General features: G+C 44.6%; 1 protein-coding gene across 5 annotated transcripts in view; it reads left to right on the forward strand.

The window, feature by feature from the left end:
- LOC110527925 (cadherin-4) overlaps positions 1-26,481 on the forward strand; it is a 243,357-nt gene that overhangs the window by 146,672 nt on the left and 70,204 nt on the right. For all 5 annotated transcript variants that reach the window (XM_036983417.1, XM_036983419.1, XM_021609553.2 and 2 more), the window contains one exon: positions 17,953-18,179. In XM_036983417.1, coding sequence (XP_036839312.1) covers positions 17,953-18,179 — 227 coding nt within the window. The remainder of the gene's footprint in view (positions 1-17,952; positions 18,180-26,481) is intronic.

The following is a 26,481-nucleotide window of genomic DNA, read 5'->3' on the forward strand; positions in this document are numbered from 1 at the left end:
ATAAGGCAGCAAAAAATGTGAAGACTGCAAGGAGTGTGTAGACTATCGCTAGCGACTGTATATGGATGTTCTATATACACGGATGTTCTGTATGTAAACACATACAAAACTCACATTTTACTAAACTTTGTCCTGAACACTTTTGTCCTCAATGATCTGAGGTACAGTGCCTTCGGAAAAGTATTCAGACCCCTTGACTTAAAATAGATTAAATCGTTTTTTCCCCTCATCAATCTACGCACAATACCGCATTATGGCCTTGGGTGGGCGACCAGTTTGCTGATGTCAACGTTGTGAACAGAGTGCCCGATGATGGGGGTGGGGTTATGGTATGGGCAGGCATACGGACAAACGAACACAATTTCATTTTATTGATGACAATTTGAATGCACAGAAATACCATGACGAGTACCTGAGGCCCATTTCTTTTAAGGTATCTGTGACCAACAGATGCATATCTGTATTCCCAATCATGTGAAATCCATATTATAGGGCCTAATTCATTTATTTAAATTGACTGATTTCCTAATACTGTAACTCAGTAAAATAATTTTAAATGCATCCCTTCACCATGCTGACACTTCCTGGTAATTCAGGCTTCTCTGTGTATTGAACTCCATCACTCTCACCACCTTCTGCAGCTACAGCACGCATGGAAGCCATGGACACGAGGCTCCTTTCCACCTCAGTCAAAATGCCACGTCTGCTCTTTTCATCAGAGGAACCTGCATTTTTAATGAGTCCGTAACACCACAGAAAGAAGCGCAGGAATGGTGCTCGGGCCGCCAAGTCAATTCCAATATCCCTGTATCTCTCTTTCACACTGTTCTCCTCGTGTCTTCCTCTTTTCCTCCCTCCCCTCCTTTCCTCGTTCACTCTGCAGAAAGTAAAAGAATGAGAAAGAAAGCTCAAACTAAGTCTGTCATGTGACAGGGATGTTGAGAAATCCTGGGGAACACACAAGTTACGAGGGATTCGTTCTCCTTGTTTACAAAAGCAAAAACTGGACATAAACTTTCTCTCATGTCTCTGATGCCCTCAGCCAGATATAGACAAGGGGAGAGAGTGTGGAGACTTTGAGGAGTTGACACAGTTAGTCATAGTCTTGCAGTGAGAGGGGGGTAGAAGGGACTGAGGCTCAGCGCTTAAAGGATTGGGGCCTGGCTCTGACAGCTCTCTCCTGCATTCTGACAGCTCTTTGTTTAGGGTCTCACTGGAGGAGATCCAGGGGTTCACTGTGTTCTCCAATGCTGCAGCAGACACACAAGCCTGCCCTCAGTATACGGCTATGCACTAGCTGTCTCCTTCTCACTCTCGCGTTTGTGCACTCCATGTCTTGACAGATGCGTGAACAACACTGGGTCTGCATGTGTCAGTGTGTGTTTCATCCACTAGGCTGGCTCTGATGCTCTGTGCTGTATAATGGCTTTGAAGCCGCTTCTCTGCAGCCTCCTGATTTTAGAGCTTTGCCCTGCATATTGACTCTGATATATTGTAGCTGTAAACATCATTCTGTCTCTCTCATTTCTCTCTTCCTCTCTTCCACTTTCCTTTTCTCTTGCTCTCTCTGTCTGTCACTCCATCATGTCTCTAATGTCTCTCTCGGTGTCTCTCTCTTTTGCTTTTCCTCTCCATCTCCCTCCCTCCTTCCTCTCTCTCGCTCCACTGCTGCACTTAAAAAAAAAATGTTTTAAAAAGATGAGCAAACATGGAGGCTGCCTCCAGAATTCATATTCAGAGCCTTTCCATCTCTCCATCTCTCCTTCCGCCAGCATTATTCCTCCCCCAGAGCCCTGGCACAGGATTAGAGTTAAATGAGAAATGTATTGTTTCCTTTATTCAGTAAAGTCAAAGAGTAATGGAGTTAATATGTCTTCTTTTGAGGAGGGAGAGCGATTAGGGCCTCTGTTAGGAGAGATGGAATCGCTGCTTTAAAAGACGGAATAAAAATGTCAGTGTGTCTTTAATGACAGTCGACTTGACATTTCCTACCAATCTTTTTCATCGGAAATACTCATCCCGAATGTTTATTATTCTCCTGAGCCCACCAGAGAAAAATGCCTTGTCATTCTACTGTGTGATGCTATAGTGTGCTCTGGTCCCAGTTTTATCATCTTTATATTGACTGGTTTAGAAAGAGTGGTCCCGTCCTTTCACCGCAGTTCTTTTGTGGTTTAAAACGGTTTATTTATTTACCTTGTGAGGGTCTGAAAAGAGATTTACCAACACGATTTTGATCAAATGAGATTTGGATGAGAAACAGATTGAATATGATAGCAGATATCTAAGACCCTTGGCAGATTCTCCTCTGGGAAAGTGAGAGGACTGAGGAGGGAAGTGTGTGTAACCTGAGAAAGGCCAGGCTTGTTGTATTGAGCCCTAACTTATGAGGGTGGTATTATGTCTTTTCACATTTGACAACCTTGCAAATTTCAGTCTCATATAAGCGGGAATTTGCTTAGCCTCCTTAACAGTTACCATGCCAGCACAGCAATCGTGCCTAATGGATTTTCTGTACCCGGTTATTGCTGAACACACAAATAGTTATGGCAGGAACAAAGGCTTTTTTCTTACACAGTGGGGAGTGAAAGTGAAGTTTTACAGAGTTGAGAAGGAAAATGCTACTGTTTACGTTCTCACACACATACATTTTTACAAGGGTCTATTGCTCCATTTCTGAATTAGATTCTGGTTCCAAGCAAATAGGCCACGGCCTTCCAGTCTCTTTGTGAAGCGTATTACGAGTATAGGCTACCCTGATCCTGCCATCTGATTGGATCTGATTTTAAGCAGGTGGGTGGGACTTTATCAATAAAGCCAATGAGTGACTAGCAGGGGTGTATGAAAACTACTAGTTGTGAATCTCTATTATAGATATGTAGAGCCCCTGTGAGACCAGTGTTTGGCACGAATGCCTTCACAGGAGCCTTCCACTATGATGCCACCTGAATCAACATATCTTTGGATTAGAAGGGATTGTTTCCCCTGGAAGCTCATTTGGTGAGCTCAGTTGATTAGCAGATTCAGATGGGATGTCTGGAGGGAATGGAGAGATTCTGGATAGGAGTTCTGAATACTGCCTTCATTTTGAACCCTCTAAACAAGGCTACTTTTACAGTAAAGCAAAATTAGAGACTTTGCGAGATAGAAGTTGTGTGAATCCACACCCTGACTGCATTTCTTTCCTAAATGTTCTCTCCTTTGAGCTTTTGAAGCGTTCAGAGTTTGAGGTGTGCTGAACAGTGCTGACAAAGCCAAAAGGCTGTGCACTCGGGTGGCTGGATCGATGCAGTACCACGGCAGCGTGGCCTGCGGGAACTGCTGCCACCATCCCTCATAACGTACTCTATGTCCTCATCTACCTCTCTGTCAAATCTCGGCCCGATGCAGGAGAAAGATTTATGCATAGCCATTCTACATGAGACATACTGCAGATGGAGCTGAGGCAGACTTATTGCCTATTGCGATGCTCAATGCTGTACGGTTGTATTTGTTCTTGCAGATGACGGCAGTGGTTTTGGTAACGGTTCAACGTGCATGTTGATATTAAAGCCATGAAACTACAGTAATGAGCATTCTAAGTTCATGACTATGTAGCATCAGATACAAAGACACCAAGCAATTGCTCAGTATTGGTCGTATGATAGCATAACAAGCATGACCTTCCCGAACTTTGACCTGATCCCTTTTGACTTCACCAATCATTAGTAGCTAATATCTTCTTTTTTTTTATCAGAAGGTCTATAAAAGTGATTTCTTATCAGTTAATAACAAATACAGAGAGGGAGAGAGAGAGAGACGGGGTAAACATGCACACGTTTGACCTTTTTGAAGGGTTTTCCATACTGCGGTAGGAGTCCAGTGGTGATAAGAATATTGGTTTTGGCGCCATGGCCCAGGGAGACAGGTCTCCTATTCCCAGGCAGGAGATAGCTGACCAGAGGAGCCAAGCCCCTCCGATTGTGCCTGTGCATTTTGAAGAAGAAAATAAGCCACACTGCAGACCAGAACACTGAGGGGGAAAACACACACCAGCACACAGGAGTGTATCAGATCATTATGATAATAGACTGGGAGGTGGGTTGGCTCTCATGGGAGAGAAGGGGAAACGGGTTTGGAGGGTAAGGAATGATTGTAGGAGATCATACTCTATTAATGTCACAGGGAAATTGGTTTGCCTCCATAGCCATGACATGCATAATAAAGACATACATAGGAATATATTAAAGACTGTGCTTTCTGTACCGCATTACATTCAGTACCTGGGTCCTATGCTTTTAAAGCTGGTCTGAGATGTGATATGTGAGCAGCTAAAAGAGCAGTGTAACATTGCATTCCATTGGTAACTGTCACTTGAGACACCAAAGTGAACTTAGAAGAGGGCCTTGTCGAAATCCTCTCCTTTCATTATCTCTGTGATCTCAACATTTTCTCAGTGTTTGTCAGAGGGAGAGATCAAACACTCTGAAGAAGATATGTAGAAAGCACGCTGCAAATGTATTAGTCTGGATTTTCTGGAACGGTCCTCATTGACTTCAAAGTAAATTGATGTAAAAATATATTCAGATTTTTTTGCTGCGAGTCAAGTACTTTGTATGACCATTTTTTTTCTTAAAATGTCAGTTTACGTGATCAAATAATCTCAGTCTGCTTATACAGACCGAGATTAAGGGTTGTTTAAGGGTAGTTTAGACAGTCAGCTAGTGTTAAGAGTAAAATGGTATGACTCTATTGCATGTTCTTAGATTCATCTAGCCATCGCATTAAAAGGTTAGTTTGTGATTTTGGCAGAGTCAGATAACCTCGTGGATTCCATTTGTATGTCTCTGCGTCCAGTCCGGTATAAAGGAAGTTAGAGGTAGTTTTGCAAGACAATGCTAACATCATGCTAGCTGTTCCCATAGACTCCCAGTCATTATGCTAATGCTAGTTAGCAATTGCACTAACGCTACTTAGCAACTTCCTTCAAACTTCAAACTAGCCTTCATTTCTCAGAACAAGAATAGACTGATGAGTTTCAGAAGAAAGTACTTTGTTTCTGGCCATTTTGAGCCTGTAATTGAACCCACAAATGCTGATGCTCTAGATACTCAAATAGCCTAAAGAAGGCCAGTTTTATTGCTTCTTTAATCAGGACAACAGTTTTCAGCTGTGCTAACATAATTGAAAAAGGGTTTTCTAATGATCAATTAGCCTTTTAAAATGATAAACTTGGATTAGCTAACACAACGTGCCGTTGGAACACAGGAGTGATGGTTGCTGATAATGGGCCTCAGTATGCCTATGTTAATATCCCATAAAAAAATCTGCCATTTCCAGCTACAATAGTAATTTACAACATTAACAATGTCTAAACTGTATTTCTGATCAATTTGATGTTATTTAAATGGACAAAAAGAATTAGCTTTCCTTTCAAAAACAAGGACATTTCTATGTGATCCCAAACGTGTATGTTGTTACCTTGTCCCTGGCTGTGACATTGTACATAGCTCTATTTATGTAGTCCATAATCTGGTCCATTTCATTCGGTGTTATGTGTGTGCACGTGCATGACTGCATGTCTTTGTCCACTTTAATGTATACACTACAAGGCTGGCTCTGAATGTTAAAAAACCTTTTCATCGGGTGAAGATCAGTCTGCATCGATTCCTGCTTTTACTTGGACAAAGCTTACCGGTTCAATACCACTGGTTAGAGTGTAATTATCCTTATAATGCCAACGTCTGCAACCGGCTTTCAACAATCTATGTCCATATTGTCTCTGTATATTTGCGGTGCCTACATAAGCACATGTAATGGTTGTCAGTAGACTAGGAATCCTGGGGGCGGAGACCTCTTTGTGTGCCCATTAAAGACTGTACCAGGATCATGAGGATAATAATGATACACTGAATCAATGGGGTGACATGTATTGTGAGCATCTCGTTGGGAACTCCAAATGACAAAAGGGACGTGTGAATCGCAGGGAAATATTACTTTGGCATTCATTTGCGCAAGTGTCACTTTCCTCCACTGACCTGATGCACTTCCGCTGGGAGAGAGTCACACAATGCAAATTGAGTCCCCTTGATGTAATAACATCAGTTACATCCTTAAGACACAGAAACATACAATGGGGACAGTTGTAGATAGATGTCAACGACAAGTAGTCAATTTGCTGTAGGTGACTTCAGGTGGCCTTGATCTCCTTGAATGCAGAATACAAACGACTGTCTCTCCTCGTCCAGTCCAGAGCAAGGGGTTTCGGACAAATAGTTGGCCCGTGTCTATGGGTTGCCCTGGGGAACCAGAGTGGAGGATTAGAGCATAATGGATGAGAGTGAGGGATAATGAAGGAGATCCGTCTTAAGTCTAATCACTGGTTTAAGGAGACATGATCTGGTCAGAGAGAGAGAGAGAGAGAGAGAGAGAGGGCTGTCTGCCTGGTCTGATTACTCATGGCCAGTCACTATTCATCAGATACATCGTAACATTGATACCCACTACCCAGTAGATATTCTACAGCTCAACATAGGAACCCACTTCCTAGTACATACTGTAGGTGCTCAGATATTCTACCAACATCAATATTGTCAGGGGTTAGTGTTGCTGAGGACATAGTCCCAAACATGGCATTGCAATCTTCTATTGCGGTTCAGTATGCGCCACCTGTATGTTGCTGTTGTTCCTAGATTAATGCACCGCCGTAGTTGCACACATCATGATTCATCGGTTATTTATTTATTCATTTCCTCTCTACATTATTTGCCTTTCATTTTAATATGTTCTTCAATGAATACAGACATTTTTTGTTTCTGTCTCAGTGGGTATTTGTAATGCTAATTAGGCTAATTGTACAAAATCAAATCAAGATGCTGAACACGGCAGCTAAACAATCACCAGGGATGTCTGGGAACACGTCCTGGTAATAATCAGAGACTGAGGAAAGGCTGTTGGGTTTCGGGGAGAGGAGGGGTTAGAGAGGGTTAAGCACTACGGTAGTAAGAGAGGGATGCAGAGCAGGAGAGAGGGAGGGATAGAGAGAAAATGAAAGGGACACACAGCGATGCTGATTTCCTTCTAAAGACAGTTCCAGTTCCCCTGAGGGAGGGAGAAGAGAGCATTTTTAGGCTTCTAGTATTTAATAAGCCTGCCTCCAGGGTAATCAGGATTGGCAAAAAAAAAATACCCATTGGAGGACTAGACAATAACACTATACACTTGCCAGTCTGTGCTGATGTCTTCCTGATGTCTTCCTTCATGCACATTGGCCAACATCTTTATAACCAATAAGGAAAGTTAAATGCTGTACGCTGTATCTGCATCTTACATTTAGAAAGGTGGCATCACGTTGGTGGCTGTTTGCACTACAGATAAACAGATAAAAAAGTTGACTATCTGTAAACGTATCTCAGTTCCTCTCTCTGTTCCCCCCCCCCCCCCCCAGGCTGTTCCTTGTGTATATGTGGCTCTCTGTAAATTGCCCCATGCTGTGGTCATAGCATGTAGCTGATGGCTATGTGATATTATTATATTGTACTTTGAGATAACAGACAGTGTGATGTAGCCTTATGTGCTGTGTCTTCTTAAGGAAGATATTGCTCTGATAAAGCACTTCTGTGTGCCGCTGAATTGAAGGCGACGCCTTGGAGGCAGGTTCTGTTGAGTGGGAGTCAGATGAAAGGAATAAAAGAGCAGTTCTGTTTGTCCAGTATGCACCGTGTCAGAGGGGAATGCATGTCTTAAGATAGCATTTTAAAGGGACTCTCAGTCCAATTAGGGCAGCTCTTTCCGTTGGTTACTTCCCTAATGCAAATACGATGCCAAATTCACTTTAAGGTGGAGTTTGTAAAACAGCGTTCAGTTATATCTTGTGTTAATTCTCAGTTGTGATGCTCAGTCTGACCAGAGAGCTATACGAGCCTCACGAATTTAGATAATTATTGGATGTAGGATCCGGTGGGTGCAGGTTAATATTGTCATCATGTTCGTTAGGGACTTTGGGGGGGGGGGATTCTCTTAAGATTCTCTTCTGGTTCTATCTTAATTGGACCATAAATACCACAGAATGGGATTGATAAACGGTGTGTGTATTTTCAGCAGGTTGGGGTCAGGTTCAAGTTGGATTTTGCAGTGCTTGAAGTTGGTCCAGGCAGAGGTAGATCATTCTTTTGAACTGTCGGGCTGGGTGTGGGGCATCAGTAGTTCTTAGCATAACCTTGAAGGTGTCACTAATGCACCTGATGGATAGTGTGTGTTTGGGCCCAGGAGACACACACTGACGCCCCCTAGCTGTGGATGGCTCATAAGAGACAACACATACACACACACAAACACACACACACACACACACAATCACACACTCAGAAAGCTCCCTGGGCTGAATGGAGGTGTATAAATCACATTGACGCTTCGCACTGTGATCTGTGACCCAGTCTTTTAATTGCATCCGTTCTGCCTTCCTCCCATACTCATTCTTTACCTCGTTCCCCGGGTTTCGTCCAGCCGTACCCATGAGAAGCTCTAATGCAGAGATAAGAGAGGAGACGAGATCTGTGGACCTTTACCACTCTGCCCGCGGGCCCGGTGAAGACGCTCCTGATAGGCCGGCAGCACAGACTGAACGGACTCTGCTGAAAACACACTTTGATTAATGACACCGTCTGTGTCCACTCAGGCACTGTGTCACTCCTGACACTCAGTATGGTGACACAATCATTTTGGTGCCTTCATAAAACATAGAGCACTCTGGAATCTTGCCAATATGAATAACATGTTCGATTGGAAACTCCAAGATGATTGTGAGCAATATGGGATATGATCTCGGTCAGAGGCTTTAAACTTTCTGTCTGCTCTCTACATTCCATTTCTGTTAAAGGTGCTGTTGACAGGAAGTCCTGGTTATATCACATACTGTACATCTCCTATAACAATACCGCACTCAAGCATACGCACATAAATATACACACATATATACATACATATACGCAAACATATATACACATACAGTGGGGCAAAAAAGTATTTAGTCAGCCACCAATTGTGCAAGTTCTCCCACTTAAAAAGATGAGAGGCTTGTAATTTTCATCATAGGTACACTTCAACTTTGACAGACAAAATGAGGGAAAAAAATACAGAAAATCACATTATAGGATTTTTAATGAATTTATTTGCAAATTATGGTGGAAAATAAGTATTTGGTCAATAACAAAAGTTTATCTCAATACTTTGTTATATACCCTTTGTTGGCAATGACCGAGGTCAAACGTTTTCTGTAAGTCTTCACAAGGTTTTCACACACTGTTGCTGGTATTTTGGCCCATTCCTCCATGCAGATCTCCTCTAGAGCAGTGATGTTTTGGGGCTGTTGCTGGGCAACACGGACTTTCAACTCCCTCCAAAGATTTTCTATGGGGTTGAGATCTGGAGACTGGCTAGGCCACTCCAGGACCTTGAAATGCTTCTTACGAAGCCACTCCTTCGTTGCCCGGGCGGTATGTTTGGGAACATTGTCATGCTGAAAGACCCAGCCACGTTTCATCTTCAATGCCCTTGCTGATGGAAGGAGGTTTTCACTCAAAATCTCACGATACATGGCCCCATTCATTCTTTCCTTTACACGGATCAGTCATCCTGGTCCCTTTGCAGAAAAACAGCCCCAAAGCATGATGTTTCCACCCCCATGCTTCACAGTAGGTATGGTGTTCTTTGGATGCAACTCAGCATTCTTTGTCCTCCAAACACGACGAGTTGAGTTTTTACCAAAAATGTATATTTTGGTTTCATCTGACCATTTGACATTCTCCCAATCTTCTTCTGGATCATCCAAATGCTCTCTAGCAAACTTCAGACGGGCCTGGACATGTACTGGCTTAAGCAGGGGGACACATCTGGCACTGCAGGATTTGAGTCCCTGGCGGCGTAATGTGTTACTGATGGTAGGCTTTGTTACTTTGGTCCCAGCTCTCTGCAGGTCATTCACTAGGTCCCCCCGTGTGGTTCTGGGATTTTTGCTCACCGTTCTTGTGATCATTTTGACCCCACGGGTGAGATCTTGCGTGGAGCCCCAGATCGAGGGAGATTATCAGTGGTCTTGTATGTCTTCCATTTCCTAGTAATTGCTCCCACAGTTGATTTCTTCAAACCAAGCTGCTTACCTATTGCAGATTCAGTCTTCCCAGCCTGGTGCAGGTCTACAATTTTGTTTCTGGTGTCCTTTGACAGCTCTTTGGTCTTGGCCATAGTGGAGTTTGGAGTGTGACTGTTTGAGGTTGTGGACAGGTGTCTTTTATACTGATAACAAGTTCAAACAGGTGCCATTAATACAGGTAACGAGTGGAGGACAGAGGAGCCTCTTAAAGAAGAAGTTACAGGTCTGTGAGAGCCAGATATCTTGCTTGTTTGTAGGTGACCAAATACTTATTTTCCACCATAATTTGCAAATTAATTAATTAAAAATCCTATAATGTGATTTTCTGGATTTTTTTTCTCATTTTGTCTGTCATAGTTGAAGTGTACCTATGATGAAAATTGCAGGCCTCTCTCATCTTTTTAAGTGGGAGAACTTGCACAATTGGTGGCTGACTAAATACTTTTTTTGCCCCAATGTACATGCATACATGCATACATACATACATACATACATACATGCATGCATGCATGCATACATACATACACATATCAGCTTGACAATGCTCTTGAGTCACAGTTGGTTCCCTTGTCATGGGCAGAGCTGTCAGAGGGGGAATGTGTGAGCTTTTAGTTAAGCAATAGGGAACGAGAGGCAGAGGAATTTATTTCATTTCCTAAGGCGACGCAAAACACTTTGAGAAAAGTCACATTGCAAAGGTACCTGCAGTGCCTTAACACAGCAGCATGTAAATGGAAGGGATTTAACCTCCCCCTTTAGCACAATACATCATTCTGATCAAAGTAGATTCAGATGGATTCAACTCTGGTGGGTTGTAGAAGGGAGGCGAAGGATTTAGAAACGTCATTTCATGAGATGCATTCTTCAGGATGCACCAACTCTGCCATCAAACACAGCGCCAAACACTGCAGAAGGACAGATGGATATGTTGTGTCTCCAGCCATGCACTTTCCCTCTTCAAGTCTGACCATACTAAGTGTTGTAGCTCCAACACAAGCCTTATGGTGTTAACTTGCAACTCCGCCCTCCCAGTTCAACTAAACCAACTACTGTTAATGTGTCACAGTGTGTCGGATTTATCACCAGGCCCTGTGTTGTTCTCCTTCTCCTCTTCTCAGCCAGTCAAACACTGTTATTTGCAAATTTAGTGGGAGGCGCTGATTGGCCTGTTGGGTTGAAGGAAGCGGCAGGGTGGCAGGCAAAATGTTTACTTAGCTCCGCTCCACCACCGAGATAAACACAGCCCAAACAAAGGAACACAAGGCTGGATCCGAGGCTTTTCTCAGGCCTTCTCTATACCCCGCAGACACCAGAACATGCCATGGTTGGCTCAACTAGGGCTGTAACCTGGGACTACCGCCTGGTTGCAGCATCACACTGGTCTCACCCTGCTTCCTGTGTGACCCTGGTTTCCCATCTAACATCTGAAGGACTGGGAGGCACAGGAAGGATCCTGTTACATCTCTGGGATAAGATGCCCTCTAGTCCATTGCGATGGAAAGGGACCCTGCTTTACCATCTAACATCTGATGGCCTGGGAGGCACAGGAAGGATCCTGTTACATCTCTGGGATAAGATGCCCTCTGGTCCATTTAGATGGAAAGGGACCTATTTGTGTGTTAGTGGTTGGGTGTGAACTGTGAAGAGAGAATCTAACGTAGCTGCCGTTTGTGGCTGGCTGATGCCTTTGTCCTGCCAGCCTGTTTGCATTAAAGCATGTCTGAGCGGCAGTGACAGTCAGTCAGTCTGTGGGGGAAAGGAGAAGAGGATAGGGGGATGTGGGGTTAATTATGTAGGCGAGGGATAGGAAAGGGAGATGTGGCTAAGAGAAGGGAATAGGAGAGGAGAATAAAGCGAGGGAGGTGATAGCAGAATGCAGCAGAGTGGATGAGGGAGAGGGAGGACAGGGAAGGTTGTGTTGAGGTGAAAACAAACACACAACAGCAGCCTGAGCAGAGTTAGCACCTGCCACTAACATTATCTACGTCTAATATTATGTACATCTAATATTATGTACATCTAATATTATGTACGTCTAATATTATGTACGTCTAATATTATGTACGTCTAATATTATGTACATCTAATATTATGTACATCTAATATTATGTACATCTAAAATTATGTACATCTAATATTATGTACATCTAATATTATGTACGTCTAATATTATGTACGTCTAATATTATGTACGTCTAATATTATGTACATCTAATATTATGTACAGTGGGGCAAAAAAGTATTTAGTCAGCCACCAATTGTCTAAGTTCTCCCACTTCAAAAGATGAGAGAGGCTTGTAAATGTTCGTCATACGTACACTTCAACTATGACAGACAAAATGAGGGGAAAAAATCCTGAAAATCACATTGTAGGATTTTTTATGAATTTATTTGCAAATTATGGTGGAAAATAAGTATTTGGTCAATAACAAAAGTTTATTTCAATAATTTGTTATAGACCCTTTGTTGGATTTTCTATGGAGTTGAGATCTGGAGACTGGCTAGGCCACTCCAGGACCTTGAAATGCTTCTTACGAAGCCACTCCTTCGTTGCCCGGGCAGTGTGTTTGGGATCATTGTCATGCTGAAAGACCCAGACACGTTTCATCTTCAATGCCCTTGCTGATGGAAGGAGGTTTTCACTCAAAATCTCCCGATACATGGCCCCATTCATTCTTTCCTTTACACAGATCAGTCGTCCTGGTCCCTTTGCAGAAAAACAGCCCCAAAGCATGATGTTTCCACCCCCATGCTTCACAGTAGGTATGGTGTTCTTTGGATGCAACTCAGCATTCTTTGTCCTCCAAACATGACGAGTTGAGTTTTTACCAAAAAGTTACATTTTGGTTTCATCTGACCATATGACATTCTCCCAATCTTCTTCTGGATCATCCAAATATCTAATATAATGTAAGTCTGATATTCCATATTCCAGTTTTGAAAAGCCTTCATTTCTAAGAACAAGAATAGACTGACGAGTTTCAGAAGAAAGATATTTGTTTCTGGACATTTTGAGCCTGTAATCAGACCTACAAATGCTGATGCTCCAGATACTCAAATAGTCCAAAGAAGGCCAGTTTTATTGCTTCTTTAATCAGGACAACAGTTTTCAGCTGTGCTAACAGAATTGCAAAAGGGTTTTCTAATGATCAATTAGCCTTTTTAAATGATGAACTTGGATTAGCTAACACAACGTGCCATTGGAACACAGGAGTGATGGTTGCTGTTAATGGGCCTCTGTACGCCTATGTAGATTTTCTATTAAAAATCAGCTGTTTCCAGCTACAACGTTAACAATGTCTACACTGTACTTCTGATCAATTTGATGTTATTTTAATGGGCAAAAAAATGTAATTGTCTTCGAAAAACAAGGACATTTCTAAGTGACCCCAAACCTATGAACGGTAGTGTATATCAGGTAGTGCATAACAGCGTTTCAGTGTGGTACAGAACGGATCGCTCCGCCGAGCGTGACTGCCATTGTCAGTGGTGACAGACTACTCCGGAGGTCAGAGGGGTTTGGGGGGGTCACGGCTGCCTGCGCCCTCTGTCCTGTCCTACCGTTGTGACACGCTGGCCGCTCTGTCGGTCGGACAGAATGTTCAGAGCCGGTACACACACACCCTGAGCATCAGAGCAGAATGGCTCCCGCAGCACCAGCCCTCCATACCCTGCCAAACATCCTAGTCTATGTGAAGACACACACACACGCACAAATATACATGTAAATGCTGTACTGTACCCAGGAGTTATACTTGGCTCAAACCCAATGAACCTCTACACATACACACATGTGCGTGCGAACACGTCCAAATCTGAGCAGACCTTGGCTCAATAGCCCTAAAGGCCCTGCTCCATCGACCCGAGCCAAACGTAGCCAGTGCAGGTGGAGCCTGTCAAGTGTGATGTGACTGGTGCAGACCTGGACATACACCATGATGTCTACCGGGGCTTAGCGGAGCAGCAACCATGGCGATGCCCTTCGTCCTCAGATGCATACTGTACTGTACATGTCATACTGATAGAGAAGAACAACCCTGACAGCAGCCAGCTGGGAACTCACTGAGATCAACATCAAAGCACCAGGTGCATACAGTAGGCCCTACATACTGAGATAACAGAGCCCTGCAGAATGGGCAGACATGGACTATGGTATATCTCATCTCGTTGGCTTTTATGCTGTTGTATAGGTTCCACACAGTGAGTTCATGCCCCTCAGCTTCTGGCTAAGTCATCCTCCCTCTTTAATCAGATTAACAGTGTGCGTGATGAAGTGGGGCCGGAGGCAGCATTGATTAAACCTGAGGGACGGCAGGGTTTTAATAAAGGCAGCTCCGATCTCTGGAGAGCATGGGGTTCACTGACCTTCAGGGACGTCTGCTGAGAAAACAAACACTTGAGTCCTGTCTTCATTCATTCTGAACGTGAACGCTCTGAAAGGTTTTAAAGCACACCTGGCAGCAGCTCAATTCACACCTTGGCTAGGCCAGCCGCAGATGCTTTTGCCTCTCATGCACCAACTCTCTCCCCTCCACTCTCTCCCCCTCCTCTCTCTTTCTTTCTCGCTCTCTCTCTCTCTCCCCTCCTATTTCTCTCTACCCTCCTCTCTATCTATCTCTCTCTCCCCTCCTTTTTCTCTCTACCCTCCTCTCTATCTATCTCTCTCTCCCCCCTCCTCACTCTCCCCATCCTCTGTCTCTCTCTCTCTTTCTCTCTCTTTCTCCACTCCTCCCTCTCTCTCTCCAATCCTCTCGCTCTCTCTCTCTCTCTCTCTCTTTCTCTCCCCCCTCCTCACTTTCCCCATCCTCTCTCTCCACTCCTCTCGCTCTCTGTCTCTCTCTTTCTCTCCCCCTCCTCACTTTCACCATCCTCTCTCTCTGTCTCTCTCTTTCTCTCCCCCCTCCTCACTTTTCCCATCCTCTCTCTCCACTCCTCTCTCTCTCTCTCTCTCTCTCTCTTTCTCTCCCCCTCCTCACTTTCCCCATCCTCTCTCTCCACTCCTCTCTCTCTCTCTGTCTCTCTCTTTCTCTCCCCCCTCCTCACTTTCCCCATCATCTCTCTCCATTCCTCTCTCTCCTCCTCCTCTCTCTCTCTCACACTCTTTGTCTCTCAAGCTCACTTTTCTCACTGTTTTATTTCTGTCTCTCATCATCCTTTTATCTCTTATTTTCCCCCACAGCTTGATGTATTAGTAAATCAGCACTGTCTCCACTATGGCGTGATGGCGTGAGGCGCATTGGTGGTTATTCCATTGTATCTGACTGTGTTCCAGATCTGTTACACTGTACCTGGATTATTTCCGTCACAGTTGAATGGATGGTATTTGTAGCGGTCCCTGCTAACTGAATGTGTCAGTAAACACAGCGTTTCTCCTCCTCTCTGGTATGTCAGCAGGTGGGCAGAGAGCTGGCCCAGTGCCCTCCGAGACCAAGCCTGCCTGTCACAACGACACGCCACAGCGCCACCGCCAAGGCCATGCGTGTGTTCCCATGCCAACCACCCCGCTGTCACAGGGGCACAGGGCCACGGGTACAGACGTGCCCTCAGAACCCTGTGCCTTTCTTATGCTAACACACACACACACACACACACACACACACACACACACACACACATACAGCCTCAGAGCACACACCCCTACAGTGAGCCTCCCAAGTCACACGCCACAAGAAACGCGCTTAAATGACAACATTTAGTCTGTTCTGTTTAAGCACATTGCAGCCATTGGCACAATACAGCCTGTTCTTTGCTGTGGCACCAAACTGGTTGTTTTTCACATAGAACCATGTTGTTTCTGTCTGAGTGTTACTGCAAACTGTGAGACGTTGCTCATGACTGATCTTACATTTGAAACCTCAAAATAGTGAAGGAGTGAACAGTTAATCATTTCTTGGTTGGATGTGAATTTCTCCACATGGAAGAGACTTGCTGTGCTCTGCAGAGCTTCCTTCCAGGGTAGAGAAGGTGGATTGTGTTTGTCTGTTGCTGTAAGATTGATGCACACATTGTCAAAATGATGTTTGCCGTTCCTCCATTACACGTACAATTACTCTCCGGGCGAAGTCGCAGCCTAATTTGTGTGATGGGTGCCTGCAGTTGTTGAAAATATTTTGTGTTGTATTAGTCTGTTGTTTGGTGCATCTTTTGACAGGAAGCTGGGCGATAAATTGGATAGATGGCTTGATAAAAAGCTTGTTGTGCAGAATTCTTCACGGTGGATTTAGAAAAATGACATCTCCCCGGCTCATAACAGACGATTTGTTCCCAGGGTGATTTATGAAATCAATGTGTCTTGTTATCAGCAGCAGGAGTGTGACTGAGAGATAAGATCGGCGCACAGCCTTTTTAAACAGAGGGAGAAGGGGATGGAAGCTGGGTGCACCCTGTGTGTGTGTGTGCGTGCGTGCGCGTGTGTGTGTATATCTTTCCTATATGATAACTTGAGATAATCCTGCAACAGCGCAGCACTAGGACTGAGTAAGGAAAAACAACAGAAAATGAAATGTCTAAATTGATTCATCCAAGAGTCCAGCGTTTCTAGAATGCTGCTTATTGTCCCCAGCAATGTGCAGACATCATAATGATCATTAAAGCCATTCCACCAGGAATAATGTTACGGGAGTAAATAAAGACAACCAGTTATTTGGCCCAACAGTAATTACAAGTCAGAGCCTGGTTAACCTTGGTGATTTACAGACACTTAAATCCCCGTCTTAAGACCTTGTTATTGCATTTATTGTGTGTGTATATGTGAATGTCTTTTCTGTTGGTGTTGTATCAGTTACTTCGGCAGCGTTCACACCTCCATTCTCAGACAAAGTGCTACAGATTGGTCATACCATATGACGAATGCTGCTGTGAGACCCGGTTTATTTTCCTGCTTGCCTCTTATCCCTCTCTGGGCTCCACTAAACAGGCCTGGGCTCTAGAAGCATCCCTCAGGTGTCCGTGATGGCACCATCTGCTAACTAGAGATGCCTAGACATTTATCAGTGGCACGGCCACAGGAGAGAATGTTTTCATACCCTCCGTCTCTGACAAGCCACTACCTACATGACTCACTCTGTTGGGACACTTGGCGATGACAGAATGCTTCAGCACTCAATTCTGGAGGTGGCATATGCCAAGTCCGTGTGAGCAGCAACAAGATGTTGAAAAGTAAAAATACTTGACATTAATGTCTGAGTGTTTTGCCTGAAATTCTAAAATCTAAAATAAAGTATAAAAGCTTTGATTATTCCTCTGAATGAAAAGATAAGGTATTGATAGTGAATGTTCAGTCTGCATAGCTTTGGAGTTTTCCCTCAGATTTGATGTGGTTGAGCTGGCAACTTGATGTTATCTGTCATTGCAGTGTCTATATCAAAGTGCTCCATGCCATCTCCACCTCTCTCTCTCTCTCTCTCTCTCTCTCTCTCTCTCTCTCTCTCTTTCTCTCTCTCTCGAAATCAGTGGAGGCTGGCGGGAGGAGCTATTGCTCATTGTAATTGCTTGAATGGGGAAACTTGACTGAGAAAGACAAAGCGCTTCAGTGTGCTGCACTAATTTGACATAGCTTCCATGTACCCCTGTCTCTCCTCAAAAACGCAAGGAAATACGGATTTGTTTCATACATCTATTTTGGTTTCGATGGAGATTAAAAATTGCCTTCACCTCAGAAGACAAGATGAGGAGAGATGTGTCTTTAGGGAGGTGGAAAAGCTATGCCAGTATTTCACAGCAGTCACGTCACCAGATTTGTCACCTCATCCTCTCTCTTTTATCCCTACCTCCCTCCCTCTCTCTCTCGCTCCCTCTCTGTCTGTCTCTCTGTGTCTCTCTAGTGAAGTTTGACGACTGTCAGCACAGCAAGGCTGTGGACTTCGAGAGCAGCGACCCTAACTTCAGTGTGCGTCCTGACGGCTCGGTGTACGCGGAGCAGGAGGTGGCCAACCTGTCTGATCCAGTCCAGTTCATGGTGACCGCCCGCGGAGGTCATGACCCTCATATCTGGGAGACCACGGTCAAGCTGGCCTTGGCTGGCCACCCGCCTTCTGTTCCTGTGAGTCAGGTAAACATATATACTCTGCTAAAGTTATAAAGTTTGCCTTAGGTATAGACACACCAACACACCCCTGCTACTGACAGACTGTACTGAACCTCAGTTGTACAATTGCATGGAGACACGTACATTATTTATACACTTGGAAAACCTCTAGCCTCTCAGGTAAGATCAGTTTTCAATGATCCTCAAGTACATTATATAAAACCACATTTCAGGTTCTGCTTTTCAATATCATTAACAAACATTGCTTTTCAAATAAGATGTTGAATAGTGGGAGGCTTAATGCTCCCTCCAGGTCATGCTTTTAATCATAGAAAACGTCCAAGAATTGTGTAAAGCAATTGCAGAGCTGGGATTAAAATTCTGCCCACTCCTCCCAGCACAATAATGGAGGGCATGAAATAATTGACATTGATTGAGCTAATGTTCCACTCTGAGGGAGGCATGCAGGAACCAGGTGATGTGGCAACAGCACTTTGTAATTATGTTCCCACGTCGTGGGAGCAAGAGATTCAATAATAGAACAAGAAATAATTATGTTTGAGCAATCAAATGAAAATGTGAAAACCAGTTACATGTTTTAAATTGATACATTTTTGTTGGAAATCGCTTACAACTTATGCTAGGTACTTTTCCGGACACTTTTCTTTCCGGCAGCAGTGTGTAATTTTGGTCAGCAGGTGATTCCGAAGTGGAAAATTGCTGTTATCCCCAGTAGAAAAGTTGTCATAAGTAATTTAAATTGTTTCATTAAATGTGTTGCCATGAAAAACTAAATTGTGGAAATGTATAATTCAGGATAAGGGATTTCTCTGACACTAAAAATATTTTCAGAAACAAGAAAGACATGCAGCAAATGGTCATACTCCTTCTTTTTCTGGCTCAATATATTGTTAACCCTTTACAACCCTAAACCCATGTTAACCCTTTACAACCCTAAACCCATGTTAACCCTTTACAACCCTAAACCCATATTAACCCTTTACAACCTTAAACCCATGTTAACCCTTTACAACCCTAAAGCCATGTTAACCCTTTACAACCCTAAAGCCATGTTAACCCTTTACAACCCTAAAGCCATGTTAACCCTTTACAACCCTAAACCCATGTCAACCCTTTACAACCCTAAACCCATGTTAACCCTTTACAACCCTAAACCCATGGCTATTTGATGTTAGCCACTGGTTAGCCACTATATTTGGTCAGACTCTAATTCCAAGAAAAGCTAGGTGAATGGTTACTGAAGGGTAGAGAGAGAGAGCATGCATGTATGTGTGCGTGTCCTTCCCGATGGCATTAGGGTTTCCTCCTCCTACCGTGTGACCCAAACAGCACTGCAGACAGGCAGGGGCTCACGGGACTCAAAGATGTGGCCTAGAAGAGCCTTGTCCTGTCCTCCTATACAGGGCCCTCCTAATGTCCTGTCCTCCTATACAGGGCCCTCCTAATGTCCTGTCCTCCTATACAGGGCCATTCTAATGTCCTGTCCTCACACACCTGGCCCTCCTAATGTCCTGTCCTCACATCCCTGTCCAGGCACGGCGCCAGGATGTTTTCTCTCCCTGGAGTAAGGGGGGGCTTGACCAATATGTGGGGGTGCTAAGAGAATTGTTGATTTTCATGACTTATTTATAAGGAAGTTCTCATTTTTTCAATAAAATCAGAAATAGCTATCACAACGTCAGAAATGACATTATTAATATCCTAAGTGCAGCCACAACGAGAAGTGCAATGCATTCAGCCTATGCCTGTCAACTGTGCACACACTTGTAAAACGAACTGGCTATCATCACAATCTTAGTGATTATATTTCTATTGCAAAAAAATGTACTTGTACGCCCTAGATACAGTGTGTCAAAAAAGTATTTAGTCAACCACCAATTGTGTAAGTTCTCCCACTTAAAAAGATGAGAGAGGCCTGTCATTTTTATCATAGGTACACTTCAACTATGACAGACAAAATGAGGGAAAAAAATCCAGAAAATCACATTGTATGATTTTTTATGAATTGATTTGCAAATTATGGTGGAAAATAAGTATTTGGTCACCTACAAACAAGCAGGATTTCTGGCTCTCACAGACCTGTAACTTCTTCTTTAAGAGGCTCCTCTGTCCTCCAATCGTTACCTGTATTAATGGCACCTGTTTGAACTTGTTATCAGTATAAAAGACACCTGTCCACAACCTCAAACAGTCACACTCCAAACTCCACTATGGCCAAGACCAAAGAGCTGTCAAAGGACACCAGAAACAAAATTGTAGACCTGCACCTGGCTGGGAAGACTGAATCTGCAATAGGTAAGCAGCTTGGTTTGAAGAAATCTGAAGAAACTGTGGGAGCAATTACTAGGAAATGGAAGACATACAAGACCACTGATAATCTCCCTCGATCTGGGGCTCCACGCAAGATCTCACCCCGTGGGGTCAAAATGATCACAAGAACGGTGAGCAAAAATCCCAGAACCACACGGGGGGACCTAGTGAATGACCTGCAGAGAGCTGGGACCAAAGTAACAAAGCCTACCATCAGTAACACACTATGCCGCCAGGGACTCAAATCCTGCAGTGCCAGACGTGTCCCCCTGCTTAAGCCAGTACATGTCCAGGCCCGTCTGAAGTTTGCTAGAGAGCATTTGGATGATCCAGAAGAATATTGGGAGAATGTCATATGGTCAGATGAAACCAAAATATAACTTTTTGGTAAAAACTCAACTCGTCGTGTTTGGAGGACAAAGAATGCTGAGTTGCATCCAAAGAACACCATACCTACTGTGAAGCATGGGGGTGGAAACATCATGCTTTGGGGCTGTTTTTCTGCAAAGGGACCAGGACGACTGATCCGTGTAAAGGAAAGAATGAATGGGGCCATGTATCGTGAGATTTTGAGTGAAAACCTCCTTCCATCAGCAAGGGCATTGAAGATGAAACGTGGCTGGGTCTTTCAGCATGACAATGATCCCAAACACACCGCCCGGGCAACGAAGGAGGGGCTTCGTAAGAAGCATTTCAAGGTCCTGGAGTGGCCTAGCCAGTCTCCAGATCTCAACCCCATAGAAAATCTTTGGAGGGAGTTGAAAGTCCGTGTTGCCCAGCAACAGCCCCAAAACATCACTGCTCTAGAGGAGATCTGCATGGAGGAATGGGCCAAAATACCAGGAAACAGTGTGTGAAAACCTTGTGAAGACTTACAGAAAACGTTTGACCTCTGTCATTGCCAACAAAGGGTATATAACAATGTATTGAGAAACTTTTATTATTGACCAAATACTTATTTTCAACCATAATTTGCAAATGTATTAAAAATCCTACAATGTGATTTTCTGGATTTTTTTCCCCCTCATTTTGTCTGTCATAGTTGAAGTGTACCTATGATGAAAATTCCAGGCCTCTCATCTTTTTAAGTGGGAGAACTTGCACAATTGGTGGCTGACTAAATACTTTTTTGCCCCACTGTATACATGCGTCCTGCTGTGTCTATCACAACGTCAGAAATTAAAGGAATAATATCTACACTGCAGCCACATCGAGAAGTGCGTTTACCATATGCCTGTCAGCTGTGCACACATGGTGTGAAATGAGCTGGCTATCATCACAATCTTAGCCATTATATTTCTATTGCAAAAATACTTGAAGGCCGACTGGCCGACAATATGCCTGCGTCTTCTTGTTCCATCCATATCAGAGTGATTGAATCATGTTCCCACCACCGGACAAGCGCGCTCTGTCTGTAAATAAAAGGCTTTTCAGTTACTCATCAAGTGTTTTTTTTTATAGAAGGACGATGCGTCTGTTGTGGTTCAGTGCAAATGAGTCTATAATCTTCTGGACATCCAGGGCCTTGGTTCTTTCTGCGTGTATGGACAGGCAGGCGAGGTTGTTGAGTCGAGAGTTTGCCCAGTATTTCATTCTGTATTTCATGATCCATGTACTTAGCGTTTCGAGTATCACCTGAGATTTTCTGTGCAACTGTTTTGTCGAATTTGCCTATGAACTGTAAAAGTTCAAGGAAGTTTCCCTGGTTGACAGCCATGTCGTTTTCTATGTCTCCTCTCTGTGAAAGTCCCTGGTATGGCAGTGTAACGCAATGACTCCACAACTGCTCTCATATACTCTCTGTGAAAGTCCCTGGTATGGCAGTGTAACGCAATGACTCCACAACTGCTCTCATATACTCTCTGTTCTCTGACTAGTTTAGAATGTCCGTCACTTAGAGTGTTGCATATTGTTGAGCCAGACTCTTTCTGAATAGTCCACTCATTCCACACTGTCACTTGAACAAACGTGTGGCCTTCTTCCAGTTCTGGTAGCCATCGTGGGTAAATGCCGCCTTCTCTCCACCACGGTTTCCTGGACGTTGCAAGTGGCCGCATGCAAAGCAGAAAGCACGGTCCTTTGAAATAGAATATTCCAACCATTTGTAATCCTCATACCATCTACGATTGAAGTAGCGATCCTGCTGTCTAACTTTTGTGGCTGGATAACGCCAAAGAAGAGGGCGCCTTGGTTCTTCAACAGGTGACTGGCTTAAATCAGAGTGGCTGTGCTAACAGTGCAGCTAATGGTGGCTGTGGAGCAGCTAGCAGCGATAAACTGCTCTGGTGCTCCCTCACGTCGTGGCTCACGAGTTTCTCTCGCCGACTCATCTTTCTTATCTTCCTCTTCTTCTTTGGCCCCCTCGGAGACAGGGTTTGGATTTTCAATTCCTACCCGCACTCTTCTCTTGATCAGAAAACGGTCCATTGCAACTGGGCGAGATGGGCAACTAGCTAGCTAGAAGTTAGCTCACATAACATAGCCTAATGTGCGCGAGCACACACACCAGACTCCCCTCCCACCACCACCACAAACACACACACACACGTCATAGGGTACACACCCATGCAGCCAGGGATCTGATTGGGAACAAAATGGCTGGTTATTAACTTTTTCATATTTCTTTATGTAAAAATGTAAAAATACTAAAACGTTTGAGGGGGCCTTACTGGGGCTACACAGATTTGTGACGGGGCTATAGACGCCCTAGCCCCGGTGTAGCGCCGTGCATGTCCCTGGCTGTCCTAATGTCCTGTCCTCACATCCCTGGCCGTCCTAATGTCCTGTCCTCACATCCCTGGACGTCCTAATGTCCTGTCCTCTCATCCCTGGCCCTCCTAATGTCCTGTCCTCACATCCCTGGCCCTCCTAATGTCCTGTCCTCACATCCCTGGCCCTCCTAATGTCTTGTCCTCACATCCCTGGCCGTCCTAATGTCCTGTCCTCACATCCCTGGCCCTCCTAATGTCCTGTCCTCACATCCCTGGCCGTCCTAATGTCCTGTCCTCACATCCCTGGCCGTCCTAATGTCCTATCCTCACATCCCTGGCCCTCCTAATGTCCTGTCCTCAGATCCTTGGCCCTCCTAATGTCCTGTCCTCACATCCCTGGCCCTCCTAATGTCCTGTCCTCACATCCCTGGCCGTCCTAATGTCCTGTCCTCACATCCCTGGCCCTCCTAATGTCCTGTCCTCAGATCCTTGGCCCTCCTAATGTCCTGTCCTCACATCCCTGGCCCTCTTAATGTTCTATCCTCACATCCCTGGCCCTCTTAATGTTCTATCCTCACATCCCTGGCCCTCCTAATGTCCTGTCCTCACATCCCTGGCCCTCCTAATTCCTGTCCTCACATCCCTGGCCCTCCTAATGTCGTGTCCACCCTCCCTCACTCCCTCTTCTGTTTCCTTTGGAGAGGTAAAGCAATTAAACTCAAATTCACCAACAACAACAAAGCCACTGTGGAACAGCATTCTACCCCAGCATTCTACCACAACTGTTTTCTCATTTCATTTGGGGATGCTGTTGTCCGGAGCCTGCTGGTTTTCTGTTCTTCCTGATAATGAATTACACCCACCTGGTGTCTTAGGTCTAAATCAGTCCCTGCTGAGAGGGGAACAATGAAAAAACGAAATGACTGGAACTGGCTTCGAGGTCCAGAGGTGAGTTTGAGGGTTCTGTAGTATTGATTAAAAGATTATTGTATACGGAACGATAATACAGAATTGCTTGCTCCCAGTTTCAAAAATAGATGTCTCCTACTCAGTGAGGAGCAGATTGAGGTTATAAAAGTATTGACTGAAACAGGAATGTTGTGAGGGCACAGACATTGAAATGTGTGAAATGCTGTGGCGGAGTTGTGTCATCTGAGCCCCTCTGTCATCTGAGCCACTATCTCTGAGTCAATAGTGTTGAAAGGGAGAGGGAAGAACAATCAGACACCAAAATATAATCAACATGTAATGACAACAGTACAATTTTAAAAGGTGCTTAACCAGCCAAAAGATATTAGGTGATTTAAAAGATAGACGGCTCCATTACCAGGTAATTGCATATATTACGTTTCAGAGCAGACATGTGTACAGGGACTCATTGGACTCCTGTTATTATGTTATATTAATAGTTGGCTTGATTTACCTCTTCCTAGATGAACTGTGCATAGTGCTTGGTATGTGTTGGTGTGTGCATTAGAGCGTATCTGTTTATATTGGATGCACATTTATATCTGTGAACATAGTTTGTCTAGCTCCTGTTTAAGAGTATGAGGCATTAGTAGTGCCACTCTGGCTGCCAGGTACTCAGGCTATGGTGCCCTACATGTCCACTGAGTCTGTATGCACATACCCCCTGCTAATTTCATGCTGCTCTGGTCTGCCTTCTCCTGCAGCTTAGAGGCAGAGAGTCCGTTATGCACCAGTACACTGAGTCTTACTTTTATCCCCCTTCACCAGAATACCTGTATGTGTTAGATTAGAGAGCAGAGACCCGTACAGTAGCGGGGAGGGGTTTAGGACCTAGGGTCTTATTGGTCGGTGAGGTGGCAATACAGGGTCTGAGAGTGAAGGTCATGATGACTAGTCTATGTTGTGATTGCAGCCCAGTTCTACATCCACAAGAGGAATGTATCAATAGTCATAGCAGCCTTCTTTAATTCCCTTGATTCTATAAGAGGTCAGATTTGGGATACCCGTCTTCTCTTGATTGTCCTGCCCGTCGCCCCCCCTGTTCACCACGGACCACTGCTCTGATCAGGCCTCGTCGGAGAGAATAAGCGTGGGAGAATGAAGGAGCAATAGAACAGCTCAAGATCAACAGTGAATGTAGGAAGGGAAACGAGCACATACTTGATATTGTGTAATTGAAAGGCCCTGTTTAGTGTTGCCTCCTGCTCTTCAGAATGACAACCTCCAGATGTCAGCTCCAGGGCTGCGGGGCTGACTGATGCCCCAGTGACATGCAGCCTGGCTGGGAGGAGAGAGCAGCCAGCTGGCCAGCCCGCTAGCTCTGGGCCTAGGGAGCTCCGGGTGGTTCTGGGACTGATTTCACACTCCAAGATCCCTGCTTGCGCGCGCACACACACACACACACACACACCTTTCTCACAGCACAAAGAGCCTGTTCCAGTTTCCCCTTTTTTCTTTCTAATTGTGGTGATGTTTGTCATTGTGCCAGCTTCGCAGGGCTATAATTTGCCATGCTGTTTGGAGTGTGAGTCACGTGGATACACTGCAGTGGTATCATCCATAGACAGGCTCTTTGCTCTGTTGTGGCTGCCTGGCACCGCGTTTAGAGGAATGTGGGAGTTTGCCAATGCAACAGCGATCAGATGCATCGACCCCATTATCAGCGGCCCTGATGTCCTGCATTCGTCAGCAGACTAAGGTTTTGATAATGATGGCGAGCAGCAGTACTGTGTGAGTTATTCAACAGATATCGGAGGTGCCGATAAGGACTTTATCAGGGAGGAAGCACATGGGGTAGAAAAAGAGGTTCTATGCAAGAGGCAGGGAAGCCTTGGAGCATCATGGGTACCATCCTTACTCATCCTCACATAGCAGCATCTTTACATATCAACTCCACCCTCTCTGCTTTCTATCAATATAGGATTTCACATTTTATTGGTCTTTTTTCTCTTCCCCCTATTTCCTTTCTCTTTGTTTATGTCAAACACACAAATTCACGCATGCACGCGCACACACTACTTCCACCTGCCACCCATGAAAGTAATGGCACGCTCGCATCTCGCACCACTGCCCCTGTGTTGGTACCTGTGAGTGTTGTGGATGAGCAGAGCTGAAGCGAGAGTTATCTTATCTGGGCACCACATCTGGTCCCCTATCCCTCACTCTCCCCCCTCTCCCCTCTCTCTCCTGCCGGGCTACCTTCATCACTGCTGCTATCAGGAGGCCTGCTGTAAAGCCCTGTAGTCAAATCCACTAAGCCGTGAAGAATTAAAACAAAGGGGGGGAAATATACAGTATGTTTGCTCAGGTTTAGC

Source organism: Oncorhynchus mykiss, chromosome 7, assembly GCF_013265735.2.
Source record: "Oncorhynchus mykiss isolate Arlee chromosome 7, USDA_OmykA_1.1, whole genome shotgun sequence".
NCBI lineage: Eukaryota > Metazoa > Chordata > Actinopteri > Salmoniformes > Salmonidae > Oncorhynchus > Oncorhynchus mykiss.